The following is a 27297-nucleotide window of genomic DNA, read 5'->3' as shown; positions in this document are numbered from 1 at the left end:
GTGGGTCTGTGTCACAGTGTAATGTGGATCTGTATCACAGTGTAATGTGGATCTGTGTCACAGTGTAATGTGGGTCTGTATCACAGTGTAATGTGGTTCTGTATCACAGTGTAATGTGGATCTGTGTCACTGTGTAATGTGGATCTGTGTCACTGTGTAATGTGGGTCTGTGTCACTGTGTAATGTGGATCTGTATCACAGTGTAATGTGGGTCTGTATCACAGTGTAATGTGGATCTGTTTCACTGTGTAATGTGGATCTGTGTCTCTGTGTAATATGGATCTGTGTCACAGTTTAATGTGGATCTGTGTCACAGTGTAATGTGGATCTGTGTCACTGTGTAATGTGGGTCTGTGTCACTGTGTAATGTGGGTCTGTATCACTGTGTAATGTGGGTCTGTATCACAGGGTAATGTGGTTCTGTATCACTGTGTAATGTGGGTCTGTATGACTGTGTAATGTGGGTCTGTATCACTGTGTAATGTGGGTCTGTATCACAGTGTAATGTGGGTCTGTATCACTGTGTAATGTGGATTTGTATCACAGTGTAATGTGGATCTGTGTCACTGTGTAATGTGGATCTGTGTCACTGTGTAATGTGGATCTGTATCACAGTGTAATGTGGATCTGTGTCACTGTGTAATGTGGATCTGTTTCACTATGTAATTTGGATCTGTATCACAGTGTAATGTGGATCTGTATCACTGTGTAATGTGGATCTGTATCACAGTGTAATGTGGGTCTGTATCACAGTGTAATGTGGATCTGTGTCACTGTGTAATGTGGATCTGTATCACAGTGTAATGTGGATCTGCATCACAGTGTAATGTGGGTCTGTGTCACTGTGTAATGTGGATCTGTTTCACAGTGTAATGCGGATCTGTTTCATAGTGTAATGTGGATCTGTATCACTGTGTAATGTGGATCTGTATCACTGTGTAATGTGGATCTGTATCACAGTGTAATGTGGGTCTGTATCACAGTGTAATGTGGATCTGTGTCACAGTGTAATGTGGATCTGTGTCACAGTGTAATGTGGGTCCGTATCACAGTGTAATGTGGTTCTGTATCACAGTGTAATGTGGGTCTGTGTCACAGTGTAATGTGGGTCTGTGTCACAGTGTAATATGGATCTGTGTCACTGTGTAATGTGGGTCTGTGTCACTGTGTAATGTGGGTCTGTATCACTGTGTAATGTGGGTCTGTATCACAGGGTAATGTGGGTCTGTATCACTGTGTAATGTGGGTCTGTATGACTGTGTAATGTGGGTCTGTATCACAGTGTAATGTGGGTCTGTATGACTGTGTAATGTGGGTCTGTGTCACAGTGTAATGTGGATCTGTATCACAGTGTAATGTGGATCTGTATCACTGTGTAATGTGGGTCTGTATCACTGTGTAATGTGGGTCTGTATGACTGTGTAATGTGGGTCTGTATCACAGTGTAATGTGGGTCTGTGTCACTGTGTAATGTGGGTCTGTATCACAGTGTAATGTGGATCTGTATCACAGTGTAATGTTGGTCTGTGTCACTGTGTAATGGTGCAGGCCTGTCTGTTGTGGGATCTGTGCAGCAATGCCTCAATACTGCCTGCTCCTTGTCGCTCTCACTCCATTGGCACAGCCCTGCTCTGTGCCACACTCATTCTTCCAGCTGTGCCCACTCTGTCCTGGAGATTACACGGACATTTATGAGGCACCTTTCTCCAGTGCTGGCTGGCCTGAATGAGGTACATTGAAATGTAGTCACCGTTACTTTCCAGGGAACCGTCAGTTTGTCCTGCAAGATCACCCAAACAGGAATTGGTCAGTTAACTCCTTGTAATGCTGGCTGAAGAATGTACATTGACTGACAGACAGGAACAAAATCCCTCCACATCCTGGGATAGATGCCCTGGGGTCTTCTGTATCCCCCAAGAGAGCAAATGGGACCTGACTTTATCATCTCAACAGTCTCTCTTATTGTTAACATTTTGGTTGCAGACTGAAATGGAAAAAGGATGTTTTTAAAACTTGGCACCATAGAAAGAATTGCTACACTTTTGAATGCAAGCAACTGAAAGTAATTTGGTTCTGAGTATTTGGATGTTCTGTTCCTGTCGTGAGGGAAGCTGTTTGTAGACAGGCCATCACCAGGGGCTTTATGCAGAGAATGATTTAGCCAGCAACGAGTTCCTGATTGGTCTGGGCAATTCTAACCAGTTGTGGATGCCATATGGCCTGATGGCATATTCCCAATTGGTTCTTGGCAGCTGAGCAGCTTGTGTATGTAAATAATTTAGGCAGAAGCATTTGGACTGCTGGAAGAGGAGGTGAGGTGTGTGTCACTGTCTCTCTCTCTCTCTCTCTCTCTCTGCAGTAAAACTATCCAAAGCCTGATGAAAGTCAGTTGTTTTCTCTTCCTGGTTGCTGTAACCTGTTGCCTTTATCTCGTAACAAAGAGCCTAGGTTAGTGTAACAATAACCCTGTGTATCCATGAAGAAATTAAATTCCTGGAGAAACCAGAATAAACAATAATAAGTTTTATAAACCAAGGAACACCTAAACCAACACCTTGGATTGATGCTATTTTTTCCTCTCCATCCATAAAACCAATGTCCTTTGTTTGTGTCTGTGTGAGAGTGTATTGGGTGTTACAGTTAAAACTATATGGTGATGGTTGATAGCTTTATGCCTGTTTGTGATGAACAGTAGTTCTGGCTAGGTGCAGGAATCTGATTGGTTTATCCCAGTGCCCTGATTCTATCAGGCAGTCAGTCAGGGTCATTGTCAGCATTGATTAGGTCATCATTTTGTGTGGTGACCTGGCAGGGTCTGGGGAATTGGTCCCAAGAATCAGGCACTTCCCCAAGTGGGTTGTGAAATCCTGGGAGCTGGGAGACAGCTGCCGACTGGCTAAACACTTCTCTGTTTTCTGTCATCTTTCTGTTTGACCAACATCCTCTTCCAACTCCCGGAAATTTCTGATTCTCGTCACTCCATCATTGGTCACCGTATCTTTAGGAAGTTCCTCCTTAAACCTTTTCAACTCTCCCTCTCTCTCCTGAAGGGTCCTTCAAACCTGCCACAAACTTTATGGTCAGCTACCTGAGTATTTTCTGGCGTGGAATAATTTATTGCCCTCTCTCTCTGAGGGAGAGTGGGGCAGCAGCATCTTCCCCCCCTCACCCTGAAACACCTGCTAAGCAATCTGCATCAACGAGGTCACCGCTCAATGTTCCCAACTCTGGGTTTTACACATCCAAACTCCTCAATCCCTCCTCGTGGGTCAGTCCCACCAGCCCAGGCATTGGCCTGCTAAGGAACTTTGTTATACTCTCTCCCAGCAAGTTTCCCCTCTCCTTAGTCAGGGAGGACAATGTAATTTTTATTTCTTCGTACAATGTAGATGTCAGGCCAGGCCACTATTTATTACCCAATCCCTAATTGCCCTGAGAGCAGTGAGGAGTCAATGCCGTTGCTGTGGGTCTGCAGTCACGTATAGGCCAGACCAGGTAAGGGTGGCAGATTTCCCTTCCTAAAGGGCATTAGTGAATCAGGTGAGATTTTATAATTGCCACGGGTTATAAGTCACCATTAGACCAGCTTTTAATTCCACACCATCCACCCCAGTGTGATGTGAGGTCATGTCCCAGAGCATTAGCTTGGGGCTCGATTTTACTCATTCCGTGACATTAACCAGCCACATCACTACTTCCTCTGCCCACCAGGCCTAGTCTCACCAAGGCTTGTCCAACTGCAGCAAGATATTCTTCACTCATGGATTCAAATGCCCTTGTGATGAAGACTAAAGGACATGCTACCAATAGTCTTCACCCACTCACTGTACTTTTTTAGATTAGATTAGATTCCCTACAGTATGGAAACAGGTCCTTTAGCCCAACAAGTCCACCCCGACCCTCCGAAGAGTAACCCACCAATTTCCCTCTGACTAATGCACCTTAACACCAATTTTAGCATGACCAATTCACCTGACCGGCACACCTTTGGATTGTGGGAGGAAACTGGAGCACCCAGAGGAAACCCGCGCAGATACTGGGAAAATGTGCAAACTCCACACAGACAGTCACCTGAGGCTGGAATCGAACCTGGGTCCCTGGTGCTGAGAGGCAGCAGTGCTAACCACTGAGCCACCGTGCCGCCTCATTCTTGTATAACAATCCATATTACACAAGTGGAAGCTGTGCCCACATTTCAATTCATTTCCATAAATTCATGGGCAAATAATTGGAGCGGATCAGGAGGCAGAGTGTGAATTATTATTTATTAATTTGTTTAAAAAAAACTCCAACCTGATGTCACCAGATCAGAGTGACATCAGATGCTGCCAACAGATCCCAGCTGAGATCTCATTTGGGATTCATCGTCTCTTTTACCTTCCTCATTCTCTCAAGATTCACCACCAATTTCTCCTGAGTTCCAGCCTGAAAATGTGGTTTTGGGTCTTTGATGGTCCCAAGGAAGATGGGGATTCCAGAGATGTCATCGCGGATGATGAAGAAGAATGGGCGATTGATAGTACACTTCATGAAGGAGCGATTAACAGCAATGCCAGTGCTAGCAGCAGCCTGTACTCCCTCCTCCTTCAGCTCCATCATCGCCTTGTGCTGAATACTGGACACAATCAGGGGCATGGGTGAGATCCTGCGCAGGTCAGGGTTTGAGAACAGCTTGCCCAGGCCTGTGAGAGCAGAGAGCAGGAACGAGACAGGAGCAGTTAGACTGGTGCAGGTTCTTGCAGTTCCAAACAAGGGACTGCATTAGATCCAACAAAGCTCACTTCTCACACTCACACTCAAACACTCACACTCACTCACACATTCTCTCTCACACGCGCACACACACACTCAAACTCACTCACACATACTCTCTCATACCACACACACACACACACACTCTCACACACCATTCACACACACACACACTCAAACACTCACATTCACTCACACTCACACACTCACACATACTCTCTCTCTCACACACACACACACACACTCACTCACACATACTCTCACACACCATTCACACACACATTCAAACACTCACACTCACTCACACCACACACACACACACACACACACACACACACATTCAACCTCACACTCAGCATCTCTCTCACACCTGCCCACTTCCACTTGCTCATCACCAACGAGAGACGCTTTCTGAGTTGATGCTGTAATTCTGATTTTCTCGGAGGGGGAGGATTGTGCCAATTGGAAGTGTTAGTGCGTTAGTGATTAACTCATGATGCAAGAATATTAGAAAAGCATTGGGGAATGGGATAAATTTGAGGAATGGGATAGATTTGGGGAATGGATAACCTACCAAGGTTCTTCAAGGCTTTGTTTAGTTCGACATCAAAGTTGATGTTGAGTTTTGGGATCTGGAGTGGCATTGGACGAGTCTTGAAGTTGTGGGCCAGTAGATCCGAGATGTTCAGTCTGGACACAACGCTGTCGAGTTTTCCGGTCCCCATTGGTTTCACAACAATAAGGCTCATGTTCTGTTTGAAAGATAATCTGGCAACCTGTGGAAACAACACTGTCAACCATGTGGACTGGAGAGAACATGTATCATTCTCCCCCATCCACTCTAGCCCCCACTCCCAAAGGCTTCATTTCAGTTTGAGCCCTCCCCTTAAAGCAGTGTTGGAATGATCCTGCTCCCCATTGTTGTTTGCAGGATTGTACACAGAGTCACATTGATTATTCAACAGAGAAACAGGCCATTCGGCCCAACTACTTCATGCTGGTGTTTACATGAGTCTACTCCAATTGTATCTGACACATCCCAGTCTTTGAGTAAATCTTTTTATTCCCTTGTCTCTTGTGTACTCGTCTGGTTTCCTATTGAGGATATCAAGGTAATTTAATTGTTCTCAGTGGGTGTGGTCTGCACATTCTAAACTCTCTCTAAATCCCCAAAAGCTTTACCAGCTTCTGGGTGTACTCCGTCACTGATAATCCAATGGAATCTCTGACTAGAGTCAGGGCTCCCATTATCCACTATTGTACCCACACAAATTACAGTGTTCTGATTGGTTCAGGTTTACCATCTGTTTGGACATATCCTGGAGGTTTTATCAGATGACCTCTGACCTCAAACCAATTTCAGATTTGTTCCTGTCTGCAATCGGTCAGCAGTGAACTAACATTTCATGAAAACATCAAACTGTTGCTCAGGGATTGTTCCTGCTGGTCTGTTTGCAGGTAGGTCCTGCAGGGGAGGTGATAATAAGCTGAGATTCCAGGAGAATTTGGTAACTTTAAATCACTGCTTCAGGTCCAATCACCTGACTCAGGCTAAACCAAAGATATATCTCAGTCTCTGTCTGCTTCCCCATTTGGAATTGTCCAGGTGACTGCTTCAAACATTCTAAGAAGATTGTCAGTAAGACCAACAGAGCAGACAAAGCTTAGACATTATTGGAGAAACTCAGCATGTTTGGCAGCATCTGTGGAGAGAAAACAGAGTTAATGTTTCAGGTTGAGTGACCCTTCCTCAGAACAGAGTGTCAATCAGTGAATTCCTCTGATGTATGGAAGACACCATATTGTTTCTTATTGGGCTATAAATGGAACTGAAAGTTAGACTGCTCTCACTGAGATACCAAGAGGGTTTAAAGGTCACGTGCTGCATGGTTTCGGAACTGTCTGATATAATATTGTGTTTTGAAGCAGAGAGAGAGAGAATCTCAGACTGAGCGATATCAAAAATCCTTTCAATTAAGGAAATCTACCCTGAAACAGCCCTCTGATTGGTTGAATTGCAGAGCATTCAACACTTTAAGTGAGAGAGCTGTTTTTCAATTCTGTGTCTCAAATGATGAAATCCCCAACTCACTGGTTTTGGGATTTGCATCAAAGATCTGAGTCCCGAATTGACCGGACAGGTCCCATGCTGTACTGAGGGAGTGTGACTGTGGCAAAGGTGCAGTGATTCACCTGACAGTCCTGTCTGCCCTTGACTGGGTGGAAATGATCCATAACACCATCCAAGGAAGAGAATGGGAGTCTCCCCAGTATTTATCCCTGACCCAATAGCCCATACAGCATCCAACCTGGTCGTTTATCTCACTGCTGTTTGCGGATTGGCTGCCACACATTGCAAAGTGAGTGCACTTCATTGGCTGTGAGTGTTTTGGAATATCCGAAGATTGTTAAACAACAGGAACAGAAGGAGGCCATGCAATCATTTCAGCCTGTTTCTTCTTTGATTAATGCATTTAACTGGAGAGTTGTACAGAGCTGAGGGGGAACCCTTTCCCATAGAGTCAGCATGAGTACAATGGGCCAAATGGCCTCTCTGCATCATGCTGTGAAGGTGTTAAGTCAGATGTTATAGACGTGCAAGTCTTTTCTTCCACTCTCTGTCAATGATGTTCACCTTGAGAGTGACCAGCTCTATTTGGACTAATCTCTGCTGACCTTTGCACATAGAGTCATAGAGAAATACAGCACGGAAACAGACCCTCCAGTCCAACTTGTCTAGATATCCTAAATTCATCCAGTCCCAGTTGCCAGCACTTGGCCCATATCCCTCCAAACCCTTCCTATTCATATACCCATCCAGATGTCTTTTAAATGTTGCAATTGTACCAGCCTCCACCATATCCTCTGGCAGCTCATTCCATACACGTACCACCCTCTGTGTGATAAAGTTGCCCCTTAGGTCTCTTTTATATCTTTCCCCTCTCACCCTAATCCTATGCCCTCTAGTTCTGGACTCTCCCACTCCAGGGAAAAGACTTTGTCTATTTACCCTATCCATGCCCCTTATGATTTTATAAACCTCTATAAGGTCTCACTATGAGGCCTCAGCCTCCGACGCTCCAGGGAAAACAGCCCCAGCCTGTTCAGCCTCTCCCTGTAGCTCACATCCTCCAACCCTGGCAACATCCTTGTAAATCTTTTCTGAACCCTTTCAAGTTTCACAACATCTTTCCGATAGGAAGGAGACCGGAATTGGATGTAATATTCCATGGATGCAGCTGGATCTCCAATTCCAAGCCAGCGACAGCAGGGGGACGATTGGCATCAGCTGAGCCCTCGCCAGTCACAGAGTCTTCAAATAGGAGATGGAATAACTCTGAGGAACCACAAGGGAGGAGTGTTGTGCCTGGAATCAGTTCAAGGCCAGTGGGAAGAGGAAAGTGACCCTATTCAACAGGGTCAGACTTCGAAAGCTGAATGGGATATGAGTGGAAGCCGAGACACTGTGGGAATCCGCATGTACCTCAATCTGAAGATCATCGTCATGGAAACTCCTGAGGGGGTATTTGGGATGCTGCATCATCGCCACCTGGACAGAACTCCCATCCTCCTTGTAGAAGACATCACTGGCGGTTGCGAGAGGATCAAACTGAACTTGCCATAACCCTGTGAGTGTGGCAATAAAACACAAAACCATCAGCAGCATTCAACACGTTTTTCAGTAGCAGCCCAACATGAAAGGATGCTCTCTCAGACCTGGTCTCGGAAATGTGGCGGGCCAAGGTCAGCTGGGGAACATTTAGGAAACAGCAATCATTGTATTATAAAGTTCAGGATGATATTGGAGGATGACGATGGTCAATGCAGAGTGAGAACACTCAACTGGCAGAGACCGGACTTCAGTAGGACAACGATGGAGCTGCAGTTAAACAAGAGGCTGTCCCTGAACAATGGGCTCCCTTCGCAGAGAGGGTTCGCACCCTGACAAGATGTTATCACAACTGGGAAAGGTAGGACACACAAAACCCGAGCTCCATGGATCACAAAGAAGATAGAATCAAGATGAGTAAGAATCATACAGTCATGACAAGTGTCAGGCTGAAAATACAACGGAGATCCATGCGAAGGTGAGGAAGCATTTTCAAGCAGCAAAGAGAGAATTTGAGAAAAGACCAGCGGCCAACATAAAGGGTGACTGAAAGCCTTCTGTAGGCATATACATTGTGAAAGAGTACCTCAAAGAAACATAGGGCCTGTGAGAGACCAAAACAAGGATTTACAGATCGGAGCAGAGGGCATGGCTGAGGTTTTAAACAAAAAAAAGTTACATCTGAATTAGCAGAGAGGGAGAAGCCCAGTTCACCAGAGGAGGGAACTCAGCCACTGGGAGAAAGTGAGGTCTGCAGATGCTGGAGATCAGAGCTGAAAATGTGTTGCTGGAAAAGCGCAGCAGGTCAGGCAGCATCAAAGGAGCAGGAGAATCGACGTTTCGGGCATGAGCCCTTCTTCAGGAAGGGAACTCAGTCACTGGGCAGGTTCAAACCTAACAAGGGATAAGTGTTCGAGAGACTGTGGGTATTTAAAATTGAGAAGGACCCGAGACAGGAGGAGATGCGTCCAGGGGAGTCTGAACAAAGTGAGATTAGAAATTACAGGGACACTGCTCTCAATCTTACAGTCTCTGGGGGAGGTGCCAGAAGACTGGAGAATTGTAAAGATCATGGCTTTGTTCAAGAAAGTTGGCAAGAATATTCCCAGTAATTCCAGTCAGTTAAACTTCAGTTATGGGGAAGATTCTAGAAACAATTATTCAGGATGAATTTAGGAAGTACATGGCGAGTGGTGGGTTGGTCATGAAGAGTCAGCTTTAGATGTCTAACTGGGAATTGGTGTTTAACCAACCCACTGGAGATTTTTGATGAGGTAACAGGAAGGTTCGATGAGGGTAATTCTGTTAATATGCTATACATGGATTGCCAGAGGCCATTTGATATAGTGCCACACACCTGTGAGGAAAGTTATAGCTCATGGTTCAAAAGGAACAGTTGTGACACAGATACAAATAGGAAACAGTAATAGTCAATAGATATTTTTAAACTTGCAGGAAAATTGCAGTGGATTTCGTATTGGGACCCTTGCATTTCCTGATATATATTAATGATCGATATCATGGTGTACACTGAACAATTTCAAAGTTAGGAGAACTGGAAACTGTGCGAACAGCAGAATGAAATTCCAAAAGAGCAGTGACAAGTTGGAGGAGTGAGGAATCGGTGCCAGGTGAGTTTCAATGCAGAGGACTGAGGTGATGTACTTTGGTTGGCAGAACTTTGAAAAACAATATAAAATAGGAGATAGGTGCACACATAGCGGAGGAGTGGGAAAGCAGAGGTACCTTGGTGTCTATGTGAAAAAATCATACAGTCATAGAGTCATAGAGATGTACAGCATGGAAACAGACCCTTCGGTCCAACCCGTCCATGCCGACCAGATATCCCAACCCAATCTAGTCCCACCTGCCAGCACCCGGCCCATATCCCTCCAAACCCTTCCTATTCATATACCCATGCAAATGCCTCTTAAATGTTGCAATTGTACCAGCCTCCACAACATCCTCTGGCAGCTCATTCCATACACGTACCACCCTCTGCGTGAAAAAGCTGCCCCTTAGGTCTCTTTTATATCTTTCCCCTCTCACCCTAAACCTATGCCCTCTAGTTCTGGACTCTCCCACCCCAGGGAAAAGACTTTGTCTATTTATTCTATCCATGCCCCTCATAATTTTGTAAACCTCTATAAGGTCACCCCTCAGCCTCCGACGCTCCAGGGAAAACAGCCCCAGCCTGTTCAGCCTCTCCCTGTAGCTCAGATCCTCCAACCCTGGCAACATCCTTGTAAATCTTTTCTGAACCCTTTCAAGTTTCACATCATCTTTCCGATAGGAAGGAGACCAGAATTGCATGCAATATTCCAACAGTGGCCTAACCAATGTCCTGTACAGCCGCAACATGACCTCCCAACTCCTGTACTCAATACTCTTACCAATAAAGGAAAGCATACCAAATGCCTTCTTCACTATCCTATCTACCTGCGACTCCACTTTCAAGGAGCTATGAACCTGCACTCCAAGGTCTCTTTGTTCAGCAACACTCCCTAGGACCTTACAATTAAGTGTATAAGTCCTGCTAAGATTTGTTTTCTCAAAATGCAGCACCTCGCATTTATCTGAATTAAACTCCATCTGCCACTTCTCAGCCCATTGGCCCATCTGGTCCAGATCCTGTTGTAATCTGAGGTAACCCTCTTCCCTGTCCACTACACCTCCAATTTTGGTGTCATCTGCAAACTTACTAACTGTACCTCTTATGCTCGCATCCAAATAATTTATGTAAATGACAAAAAGTAGAGGGCCCAGCACCAATCCTTGTGGCACTCCACTGGTCACAGGCCTCCAGTCTGAAAAGCAATCCTCCACCACCACCCTCTGTCTTCTATCTTTGAACCATGTTCTGTATCCAAATGGCTAGTTCTCCCTGTATTCCATGAGATCTAATCTTGCTCACCAGTCTCCCATGAGGAACCTTGTCTAATGCCTTACTGAAGTCCATATAAATCACATCTACTGCTTTGCCCTCATCAACCTTCTTTGTTACTTCTTCAAAAAACTCAATCAAGTTTGTGAGACATGATTTCACACACACAAAGCCATGCTGACTATCCCTAATCAGTCCTTGCTTTTCCAAATACATGTACATCCTGTCCCTCAGAATTCCCTCCAACAACTTGGAAAGATCATTGAAGGTGGAAGGACAGTTCGATGAGTAGTTAATGAAACATTCAATATTCTTAGCTTTATGAATAGGGGATACAAGAGCACGGAAATAATATTAAATTTGCATAAGACACTTGTTAGATCTCGCTAGAATATGGTGTAGTGTTGTGGATGCCACATTACAGGAAATTTGTAAACATATTGGAGACAATGCAGCAGTGATTTACAAAAATGGCTCCAGGCATGAGAAAATCGATAATGAGGATAGATTGGACAAGTTGGGAATGTTCTCTTTGAGGAGAAGCTAAGAGGAGATATGACGGAGGTTCTCAAAACTTATGAGTGGCTGGACAGAGAGGAGCTGTTCCTGCTCATAAAAGGAACAAGAATTGAGAGGGAAAGATTGAAAGTAATGAACAAACAGAGCAAGGGTAATGTTTCATACATTGTTACCCAGCGAGTCGTCCAGGTCTGGAATGCACTGTCTGACAATGTAGGGGAGGGAGGCTGGATTCACTGAGGCTTTCAGGAAAGGTACTGGGGACTATTTGGATAGGAATAGTGTTGTGGAATGTGGTGAAAACCCCACAGTTAGGCATCAATAATGAGACTGATTTGAGGAGTCGTGCAGGTACAATGGAACTAAACAGCCTCCCTCTGTACTGTAACAAACCTGTGACTCTGTGATCAGGCAAAATTGGGATTCCCTTCAGACAGAGAAGGTGAAAGGGAAATGTAATCATCCAGAAGGGTGTGGACCAGGTGACTCCAGGAGTTGGAGATGATCAGAGAGATCACACAGCGTCAGTATAAAGGCCAAGACAAACTACAGTCAGACAATTATAAAGCCTCAGAGAAACCTAAAACACCACAGCTGCGGGAAACCTGAAACAAACTCGGGGCACCCAGCAGGTCCGAGCAATGTCTGAGGAGCAAGAGACCGAGTTAACAACTCAAATTCACCTCCGAGCAGAATTTTCTTTTTTAACACAGTTCCTGTGAGGACAAGCCTGACAAAACAGTGAAAGAAATAAAATGGGAGACAGACTTCAGAATTCACAGTTGACGGAGCTCCTGGGAAAAAGCAATGGGTGGGACAGAAATGTGACACATTGGATGGCTCTTTTGAAGAGGCAGCAGGAGGGCGATGGGCAGAATGATCTTCTTGTGCTATTTAATTCTGGAAATCTCAGTAGCTCAACAAAATCTGTCCCCCAGAGAGAGAGTGTGGGACTGTACCCCAGTGAGAGTCAGTGTGTGAGAGACTGTACCCCAGTGAGGGTCAGTGTGTGTGTGGAACTGCACACCAGGGAGAGTCAGTGTGTGTTTGGGACTGTACCCCAGTGAGAGTCAGTGTGTGTGTGAGACTGTACCCCAGTGGGAGGCACTGTGTGTGAGTGGGACTGTACCCCAGTGAGAGTCAGTGTGTGTGTGTGTGGGACTGTACCCCAGTGAGGGTCAGTATATGTGGAACTGCACACCAGTGAGCGTCAGTGTGTATGGGACTGTACCCCAGTGAGGGTCAGTGTGTGGGAAGCAAGAGAGGAAATTGCAGAGCCTTTGGCAATGATCTTTTCGTCTTCACTGTCAACGGGGGTGGTACCAGGGGACTGAAGAGTGGCGAATGTTGTGCCCCTGTTCAAAAAAGGGAATAGGAATAACCCCGGGAATTACAGGCCAGTTAGTCTTAGTTCGGTGGTAGGCAAAGTAATGGAAAGGGTACTGAGGGATAGGATTTATGAGTATCTAGAAAGGCACTGCTTGATTAGGGACAGCCAGCACGGATTTGTGAGGGGTAGGTCTTGCCTTACAAGTCTTATTGAATTCTTTGAGGAGGTGACCAAGCATGTGGATGAGGGTAGAGCAGTGGATGTAGTGTACATGGATTTTAGTAAGGCATTTGATAAGGTTCCCCATGGTAGGCTTATGCAGAAAGTCAGGAGGCATGGGACAGTGGGAAATTTGGCCAGTTGGTTGGAGAATTGGCTAACCGGTCGAAGTCAGAGAGTGGTGGTAGATGGTAAATATTCAGCCTGGAGCCCAGTTACAAGTGGAGTTCCGCAGGGATCAGTTCTGGGTCCTCTGCTGTTTGTAATTTTTATTAATGACTTGGAAGAGGGAGTCGAAGGGTGGGTCAGTAAATTTGCAGACGATACGAAGATTGGTGGAGTTGTGGATAGTGAGGAGGGCTGTTATCAGCTGCAAACGGACTTAGATATGATGCAGAGCTGGGCTGAGGAGTGGCAGATGGAGTTCAACCCTGTCAAGTGTGAGGTTGTCCATTTTGAAAGGACAAATAAGAATGTGGAATACAGGGTTAATGGTGGGGTTCTTAGTAAGGTGGAGGAGTAGAGGGATCTTGGGGTCTATGTTCATAGCTCTTTGAAAGTTGCAACTCAGGTGGATAGAGCTTGTAAGAAGGCCTATGGTGTATTAGCGTTCATTAGCAGAGGGATTGAATTCAAGAGTCGTGAGGTGATGTTGCAGCTGTACAGGACCTTGGTTAGGCCACATTTGGAGTACTGTGTGCAGTTCTGGTTGCCTCACTTTAGGAAAGATGTGGAAGCTTTGGAGTGTGCGCAGAGGAGATTTACCAGGATGTTGCCTGGAATGGAGAATAGTTAGTACGAGGATAGGTTGAGAGTGCTAGGCCTTTTCTCATTGGAACAGCGAAGGATGAGGGGTGACTTGATAGAGGTTTATAAGATGATCAGAGGAATAGATAGAGTAGACAGTCAGAAACTTTTTCCCCGGGTACAACAGAGTGTTACAAGGGGACATAAATTTAAGGTGAAGGGTGGAAGGTATAGGGGGGAATGTCAGGGGTAGGTTCTTTACCCAGAGAGTGGTGGGGACATGAATGCACTGCCTGTGGGAGTGGCAGAGTCAGAATTATTGGTGACCTTTAAACGGCAATTGGATAGGTACATGGATGGGTGCTTAAGCTAGGACAAATGTTCAGCACAACATCGTGGGCTGAAGGGCCTGTTCTGTGCTGCATTGTTCTATGTTCTATGTGTGTGTGGGACTGTACACCAGTGAGGGTCAGTGTGTGTGTGTGTGTGTGTGTGTGTGTTGTGTGTGTGTGTGTGTGTGACTGTACCCCAGTGAGGGTCAGTGTGTGTGGGACTGTACCCCAGTGAGAGTCAGTGTGTGTGAGAGACTGTACCCCAGTGAGGGGCACTGTGTGTGAGTGGGACTGTACCCCAGTGAGAGTCTGTGTGTGTGTGTGTGTGTGTGTGTGTGTGTGTGTATGACTGTACCCCAGTGAGGGTCAGTATGTGCGGGACTGTACCTCAGTGAGAGTCAGTCTGTGTAGGATTATACCCCAGTGAGAGTCAGTGTGTGATAGAGACAGTGAGGGCCCAGTGGACAGAGACAGTAATGGCCCAGTGGACAGAGACAGTGAGGGTCCAGTGAACAGAGACAGTGAGGGCCCAGTGGGTGGAGACAGTGAGAGCCCAGTGGTTGAGGACACTGAGTGCCCAGTGGACAGAGACAGTGAGGGTCCACTGGACGGAGACAGTGATGGCCTAGTGGACTGTGACAGTGAGGACCCAGTGGATGGAGACAGTGAGGGCCCACTGGTTGAGGACACTGAGGGCCCAGTGGACGGAGACAGTGAGGGTCCAGTGGACGGAGACAGTGAGGGCCCAGTGGACAGAGACAGTCAGGGCCCAGTGGATGGAGACACTGAGGGCCCAGTGGACAGAGACAGTGAGGGTCCAGTAGGCGGAGACACTGAGGGCCCAGTGGACAGAGACAGTGAGGGTCCAGTGGTTCTGTGTGAGATATCACAAAACATAGAACATAGAACATAGAAGGATACAGCGCAGTACAGGCCCTTCGGCCCTCGATGTTGCGCCGACCGAATCCTACCTAACCTATACTAGCCCAATAACTTCCAAATGCCTATCCAATGCCCGCTTAAATGACCATAAAGAAGGAGAGTTCACCACTGATACGGGCAGGGCATTCCATGAACTCACAACCCGCTGTGTGAAGAATCTACCCCTAACATCTGTCCTATACCTACCACCCCTTAATTTAAAGCTATGTCCCCTAGTAACACCTGACTCCATTAGCGGTAAAAGGTTCTTAGTATCTACCCTATCTAAACCCCTAATCATCTTATACACTTCTATCAGATCTCCCCTAAACCTTCTCTTCTCCAATGAGAACAGCCCCAAGTGCCTCAGCCTTTCCTCATAAGATTTTCCTACCATTCCAGGCAACATCCTGGTAAACCTCCTCTGCACTCGTTCTAAAGCTTCCACATCCTTCCTATAGTATGGCGACCAAAACTGCACACAATACTCCAGATGAGGCCTCACCAGAGTCTTATACAACTGCAACATGACCTCAGGACTCCGGAACTCAATTCCTCTGCCAATAAAGCCCAGTACACCATATGCCTTCCTCACAGCACTATTTACCTGGGTGGCAACTTTCAGAGATCTGTGTACATGGACACCAAGATCCCTCTGCTCATCCACACTACCAAGCAGCCTACCATTAGCCCAGTAATCCATCATCTTGTTATTCCTACCAAAGTGAACGACTTCGCACTTAGCTACATTGAATTCCATTTGCCACATTTCCGCCCAGCTCTGCAACTTATCTATATCCCGCTGTAACCTACCACTTCCTTCCTCACTATCCACAACTCCACCGACTTTTGTGTCATCCGCAAACTTGCTTACCCAGCTTTCAAGTCCTTCCTCTAGATCATTTATAAAGATAACAAAAAGCAATGGTCCCAAAACAGATCCTTGTGGTACACCGCTAGTAACTGCGCTCCAAGATGAACATAATCCATCAACTACTACCCTCTGTCTCCTTCCAGCCAGCCAATTCCTAATCCAAACCTCTAATGTATCCTCAATGCCATACCTCCGAAGTTTTAGCATTAGCCTACCATGGGGAACCTTATCGAACGCCTTACTAAAATCCATATACACAACATCTACTGCTTTACCCTCGTCCACTTCCTTAGTCACCTTCTCAAAGAACTCAATAAGGTTTGTGAGGCACGACCTGCCCTTCACAAAACCATGCTGGCTATCCCTGATCACGTTATTCCTACCCAGATGTTCATAAATCTTATCCCTTACCATTCTCTCTAAGACTTTGCCCACCACTGAAGTCAGACTCACTGGCCTATAGTTACTAGGGCTATCCCTACTCCCTTTCTTGAACAATGGGACCACATTCGCTATCCTCCAGTCCTCTGGTACTATTCCCGTTGACAATGACGACATAAAAATCCAGGCCAATGGCTCTGCTATCTCCTCCCTAGCTTCCCATAGGATCCTGGGGTAAATGCCATCAGGCCCAGGAGACTTATCTATATTCATCCTTTCCAATATTCCCAAAACCTCTTCCCTGCATATTTCCAGGGCATCCATTCTAATTATTTGTGATTCCATATTCACATCAGCAACAGTGTCCTGTTCCTGAGTGAATACTGATGAAAAGTACTGATTTAATGTCTCTCCAATCTCCTCCGCCTCCACACACAACTTCCCACTACTATCCTTGACTGGACCGATACCTACCCTAGTCATCCTTTTATTCTTGACATACCTATAGAAAGCCTTTGGGTTTTCCCTAATCCTACCAGCTAAAGACTTTTCATGTCCCCTTCTCGCTTCTCTTAGCTCCCTCTTTAGCTCCTTCCTGGCTACCTTATAACTCTCAATCGCCCCTACTGAACCTTCACGCCTCATCTTTACATATGCCGCCTTCTTCCCTTTCACAAGGGACTCCAATTCCTTACTAAACCACGGCTGCCTCACAAGGCCCTTTACACCATGCCTGACTGGTACATACCTATCGAGGACACGCAGTAGCTGCTCCTTGAACAATCCCCACATCTCATTAGTGTTCTTCTCTTGAAGCCTGTTTTTCCAATCCACACAACCTAAGTCATGCCTCACTGCATCATAATTTCCCTGCCCCCAGCTATAGCTCTTGCCCTGCGGCGCACGATTATCCCTCTCCATCACTAAAGTAAAAGTCACCGAGTTGTGGTCACTGTCCCCGAAGTGCTCACCTGCCTCCAAGTCTAACACCTGGCCTGGTTCATTACCTAGAACCAAATCCAATATAGCCTGCCCTCTTGTTGGCCTGTCGACATATTGTGTCAGGAAACCCTCCTGCACACATTGTACAAACACCGACCCATCTAATGAACTCGAGCTATAGCTCTCCCAGTCAATATCTGGGAAGTTAAAGTCCCCCATAATAACCACCCTGCTACCTTCACTCTTTTCCTGAATCATCCTCGCAATATTATCCTCTACTTCTCTAGGACTATTAGGAGGCCTGTAGAAAACACCTAACAGGGTGACCTCACCTTTCCTATTTCTAACCTCAGCCCAAACTACCTCAGATGGCAAGTCCTCTTCCATCGTCCATTCCACTGCTGTGATAATATCTTTGACAAGTAATGCCACGCCTCCCCCTTTTTTACCCCCATGTCTGATCCTACTAAAACATTTGAACCCTGGAACGTGCAACAGCCATTCTTGTCCCTGTTCTACCCACGTCTCTGTAATGGCCACAACATCGAAGTCCCAGGTACCAACCCACGCTGCAAGTTCACCTACCTTATTCCTTATACTTCTGGCATTGAAGTATACACACTTCAATCCACCCTTCTGGTTACAGGCACCCTCCTTAGAGATCGCTGCATTATTCCTAACCTCCCTACACTCAAGGTCCTGTACCCTAAAGCTACAGTCCTGGTTCCCATGCCCCCGCGGAGTTAGTTTAAACCCTCCCAAAGAGCACTAGCAAACCTCCCCCCAAGGATACTGGTGCCCCTCAGACACACCCACCTTTGAAATGGATGGCGTTCAGCAACAGCAGAACAATGTTGCGTGGAACCTCATTGAAGAACGTTTTAATTTTCCCGCCTGTTTTTTCTTGCACCCACGAGTTAATAGCGTTTGTGTCCTTTGCGTTTATCCCAGTCAGCAGCTGCGGTTCAGAACTGTAAAATCTCATTGAGTCTTTGATGAACTCGGGATTAATGTGAGTTCCTGCATGGTTGAAACACAGGCCATTAGAAACCGACAGAGCAGTGACACCAGCACCCAGCTCGACGGTGTCTTCATCAGAAAGACACAGCCTACCTCAGACACCAGGAGCTCTCGAGAGGGAACGCTGACACGGAGCCACTTCATAAAGAGATATCCATTTTGATGAGACAACATCAGATGAAGGATGCAGGTTTGAAGGAGGGTGTTGAGGGATTGATGTGAGCCAGAAGGTTCAGAGCTTTTGGGGGATATTCCAGAGCTTCGGGACTCACTTGCTAAAGGCCCGGTGCTACTGACAGAGCGACTGAGGTCCAGGGAGGCTCTAGCTTTCCTGGACAGAGAGAGAGAACCCAGAGTGATGGCAGGCAGGAGGAGATTACAGAGCAAGGCCAAGGTAAAGCCAAGGAGTGATTTGAAACTAAGATTGTGAGTTGGCGAAGTGTGGGTGAGTGTAGGTCAGAGCTGGACAGGGTTTGGGAGCAAGAGCAGAGTGAATCCTGAACTCACAATGTCTGACACCAGGTTTATGAATATTGAGTGTCTGGGAGAATTGGGAATGGATTTGGTGTGTTTGTAAGGATGTTTCTGTGGGACATGTGATAATGGACCCAACGAGGAGGAAAATCTCTTTAGTGTCCAACGTGGAGACCAGGGCAGAGTCAGGGGCTCAGGTCTTCTCTGAGTATCACGGTCAAGATGAACTCAGAGAAGACATGAGTGGGAAAGGAGAGAAACGAGAGAGAGAGAGAGAGAGAGAGAGAGAGAGAGAGGGAGAGATGGTCACAACCAGTTACCCACCACATCTATCCTGACCTACTGGGAAAGGCCACACAGAGAGACAGGAAGGTGTCGAATAGGAACTTGGGGATCAAGATGGGATTTGTTGGGAGAGGCTTATCTCAGAGACACCCTTACCTCTGATTGGTGGAACAGGACTAGTCAGGGTTCATTAAACCATAGAATGTCAACACAACTCAATCAGAGGCCATTTGGCCGATAGAGTCAGTGCTGGCTCCCTGCAAGAGCTACTCAGCTTCTCCCCACATCATTTCCTCACACTCCTCCATTTCACACAATTACTCAGTCCCTTGTAAAAGCCTCGAGTGAACCTCCCCCTCCCCCTCACTCTCAGACAGTACATTCCAGACCCTAGCCCCTCGAGTGAACCTCCCCCTCCCCCTCACTCTCAGACAGTACATTCCAGACCCTAGCCGCTCGAGTCAACCTGATCTGTAAAGTCTAGATTCCAGTCACTGTATTAACATCTTTGGTCACCTTCCCACTGCTGCCTTCAATAATTAGCGTGCACACATACCCAGGTCCCTCTGCTCCTACACCCCATCATGAAATGTATCTTTCATTTCATTCCATCTCTCCTCAATCTGTTGATTGAAATGTATCACTTTATTCTCTCTGCATTAAGCACAGCTCTGCTACCTGCCTGCCCATTCCACTAAGTTCACCAAGTTCATCCAACCTGCTGCTCCCACTGGACAGAACCTCACCTGCAGAGACTGAAACTGTGTCTTGCTCTCACCCATACGGTCAAGGGGTTGGGTCTCGAGCCCCACTACTCTCAGGGTACCCTCTAAACTTTGTAATTTAATCAAAGCACACTAAGACCCTAGTTCATCAACAAAATTGACGTTATGAGCAAAAGCTGAAACATTGATTTCGCTGCTCCTCAGATGCTGCCTGAACTGCTGTGCTCTTCCAGCACCACTAATCCAGAATCTGGTTTCCAGCATCTGCCGTCATTGTTTTTACCGAGTTTATCAGTCTGGTGGAATCAGGTTAACAGAAAACATTGACAGCCTCCTGTATTTAACAATAACTACTGTTTGTTATAAATGTATACTCTCTTGCTACAAATAACCAAAACTAGAAACAGGAACACATAATCCTCAAGCAGAAACTTCATAAAACCTATTTTAAAATCTACACACATGTTCAGAGAGACACAGATCAACAAAAAAGAAATGATCTCCTGTTTGGAGGAGAAATCCTGGGGAAACACAGCTCAATAGCACCAGCCTGCAGGCAGAGAAGAGATGTTCCCTTCTCTTCAAGATCTTGTGTAGTTCTTCAGTCTCGATGTGACTGTGCTCCATCATCGCCTTCTCATTGGTTGAGGAGTTGGCCCTTCACTGCGGAGAATTTGAATGGTGGTGGTTTGGCAAGTTCATTCTCACTCATCTTCAAATCCTGATCTCGGCTGGTGATGGGAACCCAAGGGAGCTGATGGAATCTTGTGAAGTTGGAGAGGTTCTCCTTGTTTCTGCAGTCCTCCATGCTGCCTCATACCCCCTCACTCTATTTCAATATCACTGGCCCCATCAATCCCTGGCCAATAGACTGCCCCAGTAGCCCTGCCTGCTCCATGCCCATTGGCTGTCTCAGGCACAGGGCCTCAGTTTCCTTTTAACAGTTGCCCTTCGAGATTCCGAGCTCATTGCTCTCCATCTTAAAGCTGCCCTTTTATTGGGTTTGGTCGTCTGGCAATGATAACAACCCACAGAGCCTTCAGCTGTGGGCTAGGAGCTGTTTCCTATGAAGCTGGGCACATTACGCAGAGAGTTGTGAGAGCATGGAATGCGCTGCCAGCAGCAGTTGTGGAAGTGAGGTCATTGGGGATATTTAAGAGACTGCTGGGCATGCAAATGGTCACAGAAATTTGAGGGTTCGTACATTAGGTTTACCTTACATGATGATCAATGGTCGGCACAACATTGTGGGCTGAAGGGCCTGTTCTGTGCTGTACTGTTCTATGTTCTATTAATACTGAGCAGAAAGCAACAGATTGGTTTTGAGTAATCCTCCACCTCAATGTTGTTGATGTGTAGATCCAGTGGATTACCTGGATCAGGCGAGGCGATCTGGTCAGTGTGTCTGAGGTGATCAGTTTGGAGCAGAGTTTGAAGCTTTCCCTTTGTAACTGTAGCAGATATCCCTGTGACAGAGAGAGGACACCATTGGTCGCTGGTGATCGTTTTCTGAGTGGGTACGTGTGGAATCTTGTGATCCCAAACCCCACAACACATGTTTGGTGATTTCTGTTGGAATGATCTGTTTGAGCTAGCCTTGTGAATGAGAAGTGAATTGCTTCTCCATCTTGCACAATGCTCATTTCTGGCCCATTCTGTGAAGCATGACCTTTGAGATTGTTTTCTTCACGGGGGCTGGGGGGTCATAGTGCACAAAGGGGTCGGTTCCCTGCTGGCAGTGTCTGTTCCAGATGCTGATGCTCCTCGCGCCATCGCCAAGCCACAGCCTTCCTCAGGAGCTCTCTCAGCAATGATGTTGAAAAGTCCAGAAGGTATGGTACCAAGTCATTGAAACTCCAGGATATCTTTGTAGCTGCTGTTCGTTTGTGAGACAAAGTCTTTGCCGACATGTTCACCTCTTCCTGGGTCGTGGGCAATTCTTTGACCTGAATACATTGAGCCAGAGAATTGATCTGACTTACACTCCATCAACATGTCCTCCTGTTGGAAAGGAGCCTTTCACAATGAGCTCCGGTCAGTGACTGCAGGTTCCCATCATGCTCATCGGTTTTGGCCAATAGCATTACCCAATCTCATTGTCAATGAAAACATTCCAGAATATTCTTTCAATAGGCTGCTGGAAGAGATTGCAATTGACAGGGAAACCAAATAGTCATTTAATTATCCTCCAAATGATGATGTGCTGAAGGTAGTGACATGTTGAGGTCCAAATTAGATTAGATTACTTACAGTGTGGAAACAGGCCCTTCGGCCCAACAAGTCCACACCGACCCGCCGAAGCGCAACCCACCCATACCCCTACATTTACCCCTTACCTAACACTATGGGCAATTTCGCATGGCCAATTCACCTGACCCGCACATCTTTGGACTGTGGGAGGAAACTGGAGCACCCGGAGGAAACCCACGCAGACACGGGGAGAACGTGCAAACTCCACACGGTCAGTCGCCTGAGTCGGGAATTGAACCCGGGTCTCTGGCGCTGTGAGGCAGCAGTGCTAACCACTGTGCCACCGTGCCGCCCAAATCCGTGTTTGGAGGAAGCATTTAGCTTTGGTACTCTTGGGATTCAATCCCTGTGGCCTTGGAATCTTGAGGGATCCCACCCAGGAGGGGTTCAGATGTTGCACAACTGGCTCCCACGTGACTCTGCCATCACTTCTTTCATATACCCAGCCATCTGCCTGGCGATCCGAGGACACCAGGTACCAACAATTTTCCATGTCTCCTGTCAGTGAACGATGCATTTTCTGGGAACATCGATTAATGAAATTGCATCTTCCCAGAGATTAGATTAGTGTGGTGCTGGAAAAGCACAGCAGCTCAGGCAGCATCCAAGGGGCAGGAGAGTCAGCATTTCGGGCAAAAGCCCTTCATCAGGGATTCCCAGAGGTGGATCCTTCTGTGAAATGTCAGGTTGCATGTGAGCCTGGACTGGCTCAACAACAGTCTTCTTGGTGTTTGCTGTCACCATGATGCTATTGGTGATATCTCAGGATAGCCTTGGTATTGAGGTCCTCACACACTGAGAATCCTGCCATTCCTCTCGACCTGGGAAAATATCTGTGATCCCAGAGCTGAACTGAACTAGCTGCATGAATGTGAGAGACGGCTGACTCACTGCACCTTGTTTACTTAGTGCTAGCTGGTTGTAACTTTGACAATCCTGGGACCTGACCTTCAGAATTGGGGCTGTTTGGATATATTTGCCTTTATTGCTGAGTCAGTCTCGGTTTGGCGGGTGTGTCTGTTAGTCTCCTTCAAGAAGATTCTGTAGATTGTCCCAAAAACTTCTCATTTGTTGACTGTGTCCCCACAATGTGTTCCTCTGGGAGAGGCTGCTCAACTCTGGCCCTCGACTCGACTCAACTCAGCCTTCTGTGAACTTTGGTTTGCTGCTTACATTTATATAGCCACTGGCACATTCCTTGCTGTTGTAGCCATACTGTTGTCTTCTGATTGGTTATATCCAGTTGTAATCTTTGGCTGCACCTTTTAGATGTGGGTTTGTTGTGCAGCCCAAGGCCCAGAGACAGGGCAATACCATCCACATGCCTTGTGCTGATCATTCAGTGTACAGACTATGGGAGCTGCCTGTTCAGTGTTACAGGCTGTGGGAGCTGCCTGTTCAGTGTACAGGCTGTGGGAGCTGCCTGTTCAGTGTACAGGCTGTGGGAGCTGCCTGTTCAGTGTATTAAGCCGTGGGAGCTGCCTGTTCAGTGTTACAGGCTGTGGGAGCTGCCTGTTCAGTGTACAGGCTGTGGGAGCTGCCTGTTTGGTGTCTCCTGGATCCAGAGTCTGTACCTGTTATAATCAATACCTGAAGGTGCCTCTCTCTGACAATGGCTTTGTATCTCCTGCTGTCTGCTCGCAGTGAGCCAACTCCGTGTCCTTCCTTTTTTTTGAACAGAAGTCCCAGGTCTTGAAGCAGCCAACTCCATTGGAAAGTCTCATTTGTTGGCCTCGTTACAATATCCCGACAAACGGATCCATTGCTTCTTGTGGTTTTTGCCTCAGGACAGCAATTCGAGTCAATATTTAATTCTGACTGTGACATACAGCTGATCCGATAACACGGTTAATCCTTTGGGAATTTTTCTGGTTCACTCCCGGCCGAGGCTGAGATGTTGACTCTGTGTCATCCCTCATTCCCAACTGCTCTGAATATTTTCACAACTTGCCTAAACCCTTCTTTAATTATTTGATCTATGAAACGTTTAAAAAGTTTGAACTCAGGTTAGGGATCCATGCTTTTTAAGTCCAGCCTGGGGAATATTGAATCAATTCTCCCGCTGCTGTTTTCCTCTCTTCAGGTTATGCCTCTCTGTGCACTCTGTCCCTGATGTTCTCCTCAGTTGTTTGGCTTTTGGGATTGTGTAGTTGGCTCTGTGCTGTCCTTCCTTCTTGTTTGAATTGAGGATCACCTTCCCTTTGCTCAACATGGGGCTGAATTCCAAGGCTCAGTCAAGTAAGAAATAGCCTTCAGGTTGAATCAAGAGGATGTCTGTATGTCTGGCCAACTCAGACATACTGACAGTTTATAAAGAAACTTTCTGTCTTTGTGGGAATTTCTTAATTGTGATTATGTTTTGTTTGTTACTGTTCCCACAGGCCATGAAACCAGCATGCCCAGGTTTCTCATTGTTCTGTTTACATTTAACCAAAGAAATCCCAGTTGTCACCATGTAGTAATATTCCTGCATTTGAATACAGGAAGTATTTTAACTCAGCCCGGGGCGAGAGAGCGACAGTGCCCACACACAGCCTGGGCCTACAGGGTGACAGTGCCCACACACAGCCTGGGCCTACAGGGCAACAGGGCCCACACACAGCCTGGGCCTACAGGGTGACAGTGCCTACACACAGCCTAGGCCTACAGGGTGACAGTGCTCACACACAGCCTGGGCCTACAGGGTGACAGTGCCCACACACAGGCTGGGCCTACAGGGTGACAGTGCTCACACATAGCCTGGGCCTACAGGGTGACAGTGCCCACACACATCCTGGGCCTACAGGGTGACAGTGCCCACACACAGCCTGGGCCTACAGGGTGACAGTGCCCACACACAGGCTGGGCCTACAGGGTGACAGTGCTCACACACAGCCTGGGCCTACAGGGTGACTGTGCTCACACACAGTCTGGGCCTACAGGGCAACAGTGCCCACACACATCCTGGGCCAACAAGGTGACAGTGCCCAGACACAGCCTGGTGCGAGAGGGCACCTGAAAACATCTGAGGGCTTGGCTCATTTGCATGTTGAGCTCTTAAAGCAATATTGCTCAAAACAAGAGAACTCAACCCCTGCAATTTTCAGAATCACATAACCCAACATGCTTGAGAGATAGTGGTCATTAACCCGAAGAATATCCGGTCATTAACCCGAAGAATATCCGGCCTCTCTTATACCATCCCTTTGTTAATTTTAACCCAGTCAGTGTTTCACCCATTCCAACCTCCCCTGTGACAGGACAATGCCTTGGGGGAACCTGTGAAGGTGGCTTCCAGACGGTGATGTTCGAGGCCAGGGACGGAAGGCGATGTCCCACTGTCTCCAACTCCCATCCTCTCAGTGTCATAGAATAAAACATTCCCCTTTCCCCGAGCCCCAACCAAAACACCAACATGACCCCCCATCCCTGTCCCCTCTCTCCCCAATACACCTTACCCCCCTAACACCCAGGCCCCTTCCTGCCCCCTCCCCCTCCTCTCTCCCTGCCCTCTCTCCCTCCCCCTCCCCTCTCCCCGCCTCCTCCCCTCCCCCTCCCTGTCCCCTCCTCTCTCCCTACATTCTCTCCTTGCCCCTCCCCCTCCTCTCTCCCTTCCCCCTCCCCCTCTCCCTGCCCTCTCCCCCTCTCCCTGTCCCCTCCCCCTCCCTGTCTCTGCCCCCTCCGCTGCCCCCTCCCCTCTCCGTGCCCAGTCCCCCTCCCACACCCTGGCCTGGTTCTAACCCCTGTCCCACTGTCCCCCATTACCCATCCCACCCCAATGCCCCCCTTCCCGACAGCCCAGGAGTTGGGTGAGGTTCCTGGGGCTGGGTGTACACCTTTCTGGATGTAGATGGAGGAGGCGACAGTCAGGACCGATTTGCGGAAACTCTCCACGCTGGAGCACAGAGTGCAGTGCGAGCAGTTCAGCGACAGGAGGTGCAGGGATCTTTGAATTTGTTTCTCTGTCTCGTTCACAGCACCTAGAGTGTTGGAGAAAGATAACAGAATTAGACACCAGCTTCCCTCAGACCCAACTCCAGGATCTCAGGGGGTGATAGAGTCATAGAGATGGAAAGCATGGAAATAGATCCTTCGGTCCAACCCGTCCGTGCTGACCAGATATCCCAACCCATTCTAGTCCCACCTGCCAGCACCCGGCCCATATCCCTCCAAACCCTTCCTATTCATATACCCATCCAAATGCCTTTTAAATGTTGCAATTGTACCAGCCTCCACCACTTCCTCTGGCAGCTCATTCCATACACATACCACCCTCTGCGTGAAAATGTTGCCCCTTAGGTCTCTTTTATATCTTTCCCCTCTCACCCTAAACCTATGCCCTCTAGTTCTGGACTCCCGACCCTAGAGAAAAGACCTTGTCTATTTACCCTATCCATGCTCTTCATGATTTTATAAACCTCTACAAGGTCACCCCTCAGTCTCTGACACTCCAGGGAAAATAGCCCCAGCCTGTTCAGCCTCTCCCTGTAGCTCAGATCCTCCAACCCTGGCAACATCCTTGTAAATCTTTTCTGAACCCTTTCAAGTTTCACAACATCTTTCTGATAGGAAGGAGATCAGAATTGCACACAATATTCCAACAGTGGCCTAACCAATGTCCTGTACAGCCGCAACATGACCCCCCAACGCCTGTACTCAATACTCTGACCAATAAAGGAAAGCATACCAAGCACCTTCTTCACTATCCTATCTACCTGCGACTCCACTTTCAAGGAGCTATGAACCTGCACTCCAAGGTCTCTTTGTTCAGCAACACTCCCTAGGACCTTACCATTAAGTGTATAAGAACTGCTAAGATTTGCTTTCCCAAAATGCAGCACCTCACATTTATCTGAATTAAACTCCATCTGCCACTTCTCAGCCCATTGGCCCATCTGGTCAAGATCCTGTTGTAATCTGAGGTAACCCTCTTCCCTGTCCACTACACCTCCAATTTTGGTGTCATCTGCAAACTTACTAACTGTACCTCTTATGCTCGCATTTATGTAAATGACAAAAAGTAGAGGACCCAGCACCGATCCTTGTAACACTC

At 47.2% G+C, this 27297-nt stretch overlaps 1 protein-coding gene across 1 annotated transcript in view; it reads right to left on the bottom strand.

Moving 5' to 3' along the window:
• Positions 1-4275: 4275 nt before the first annotated feature.
• The window catches only part of serpinf2b (serpin peptidase inhibitor, clade F (alpha-2 antiplasmin, pigment epithelium derived factor), member 2b), a 39812-nt gene continuing 16790 nt past the window's right edge, over positions 4276-27297 (bottom strand). The window contains exons 4-8 of the mRNA XM_060848107.1: positions 26081-26224; positions 18328-18531; positions 8237-8379; positions 5327-5528; positions 4276-4682 (exon numbers count right to left, since the gene is read on the bottom strand). Coding sequence (XP_060704090.1) covers positions 4351-4682; positions 5327-5528; positions 8237-8379; positions 18328-18531; positions 26081-26224 — 1025 coding nt within the window. The 3' untranslated portion in view covers positions 4276-4350. The remainder of the gene's footprint in view (positions 4683-5326; positions 5529-8236; positions 8380-18327; positions 18532-26080; positions 26225-27297) is intronic.

This window comes from Hemiscyllium ocellatum, chromosome 31 (assembly GCF_020745735.1).
Source record: "Hemiscyllium ocellatum isolate sHemOce1 chromosome 31, sHemOce1.pat.X.cur, whole genome shotgun sequence".
Lineage (NCBI taxonomy): Eukaryota > Metazoa > Chordata > Chondrichthyes > Orectolobiformes > Hemiscylliidae > Hemiscyllium > Hemiscyllium ocellatum.
The sequence above is the reverse complement of the archived record's forward strand: the minus strand, read 5'-3'. Positions and strand labels throughout refer to the sequence as shown.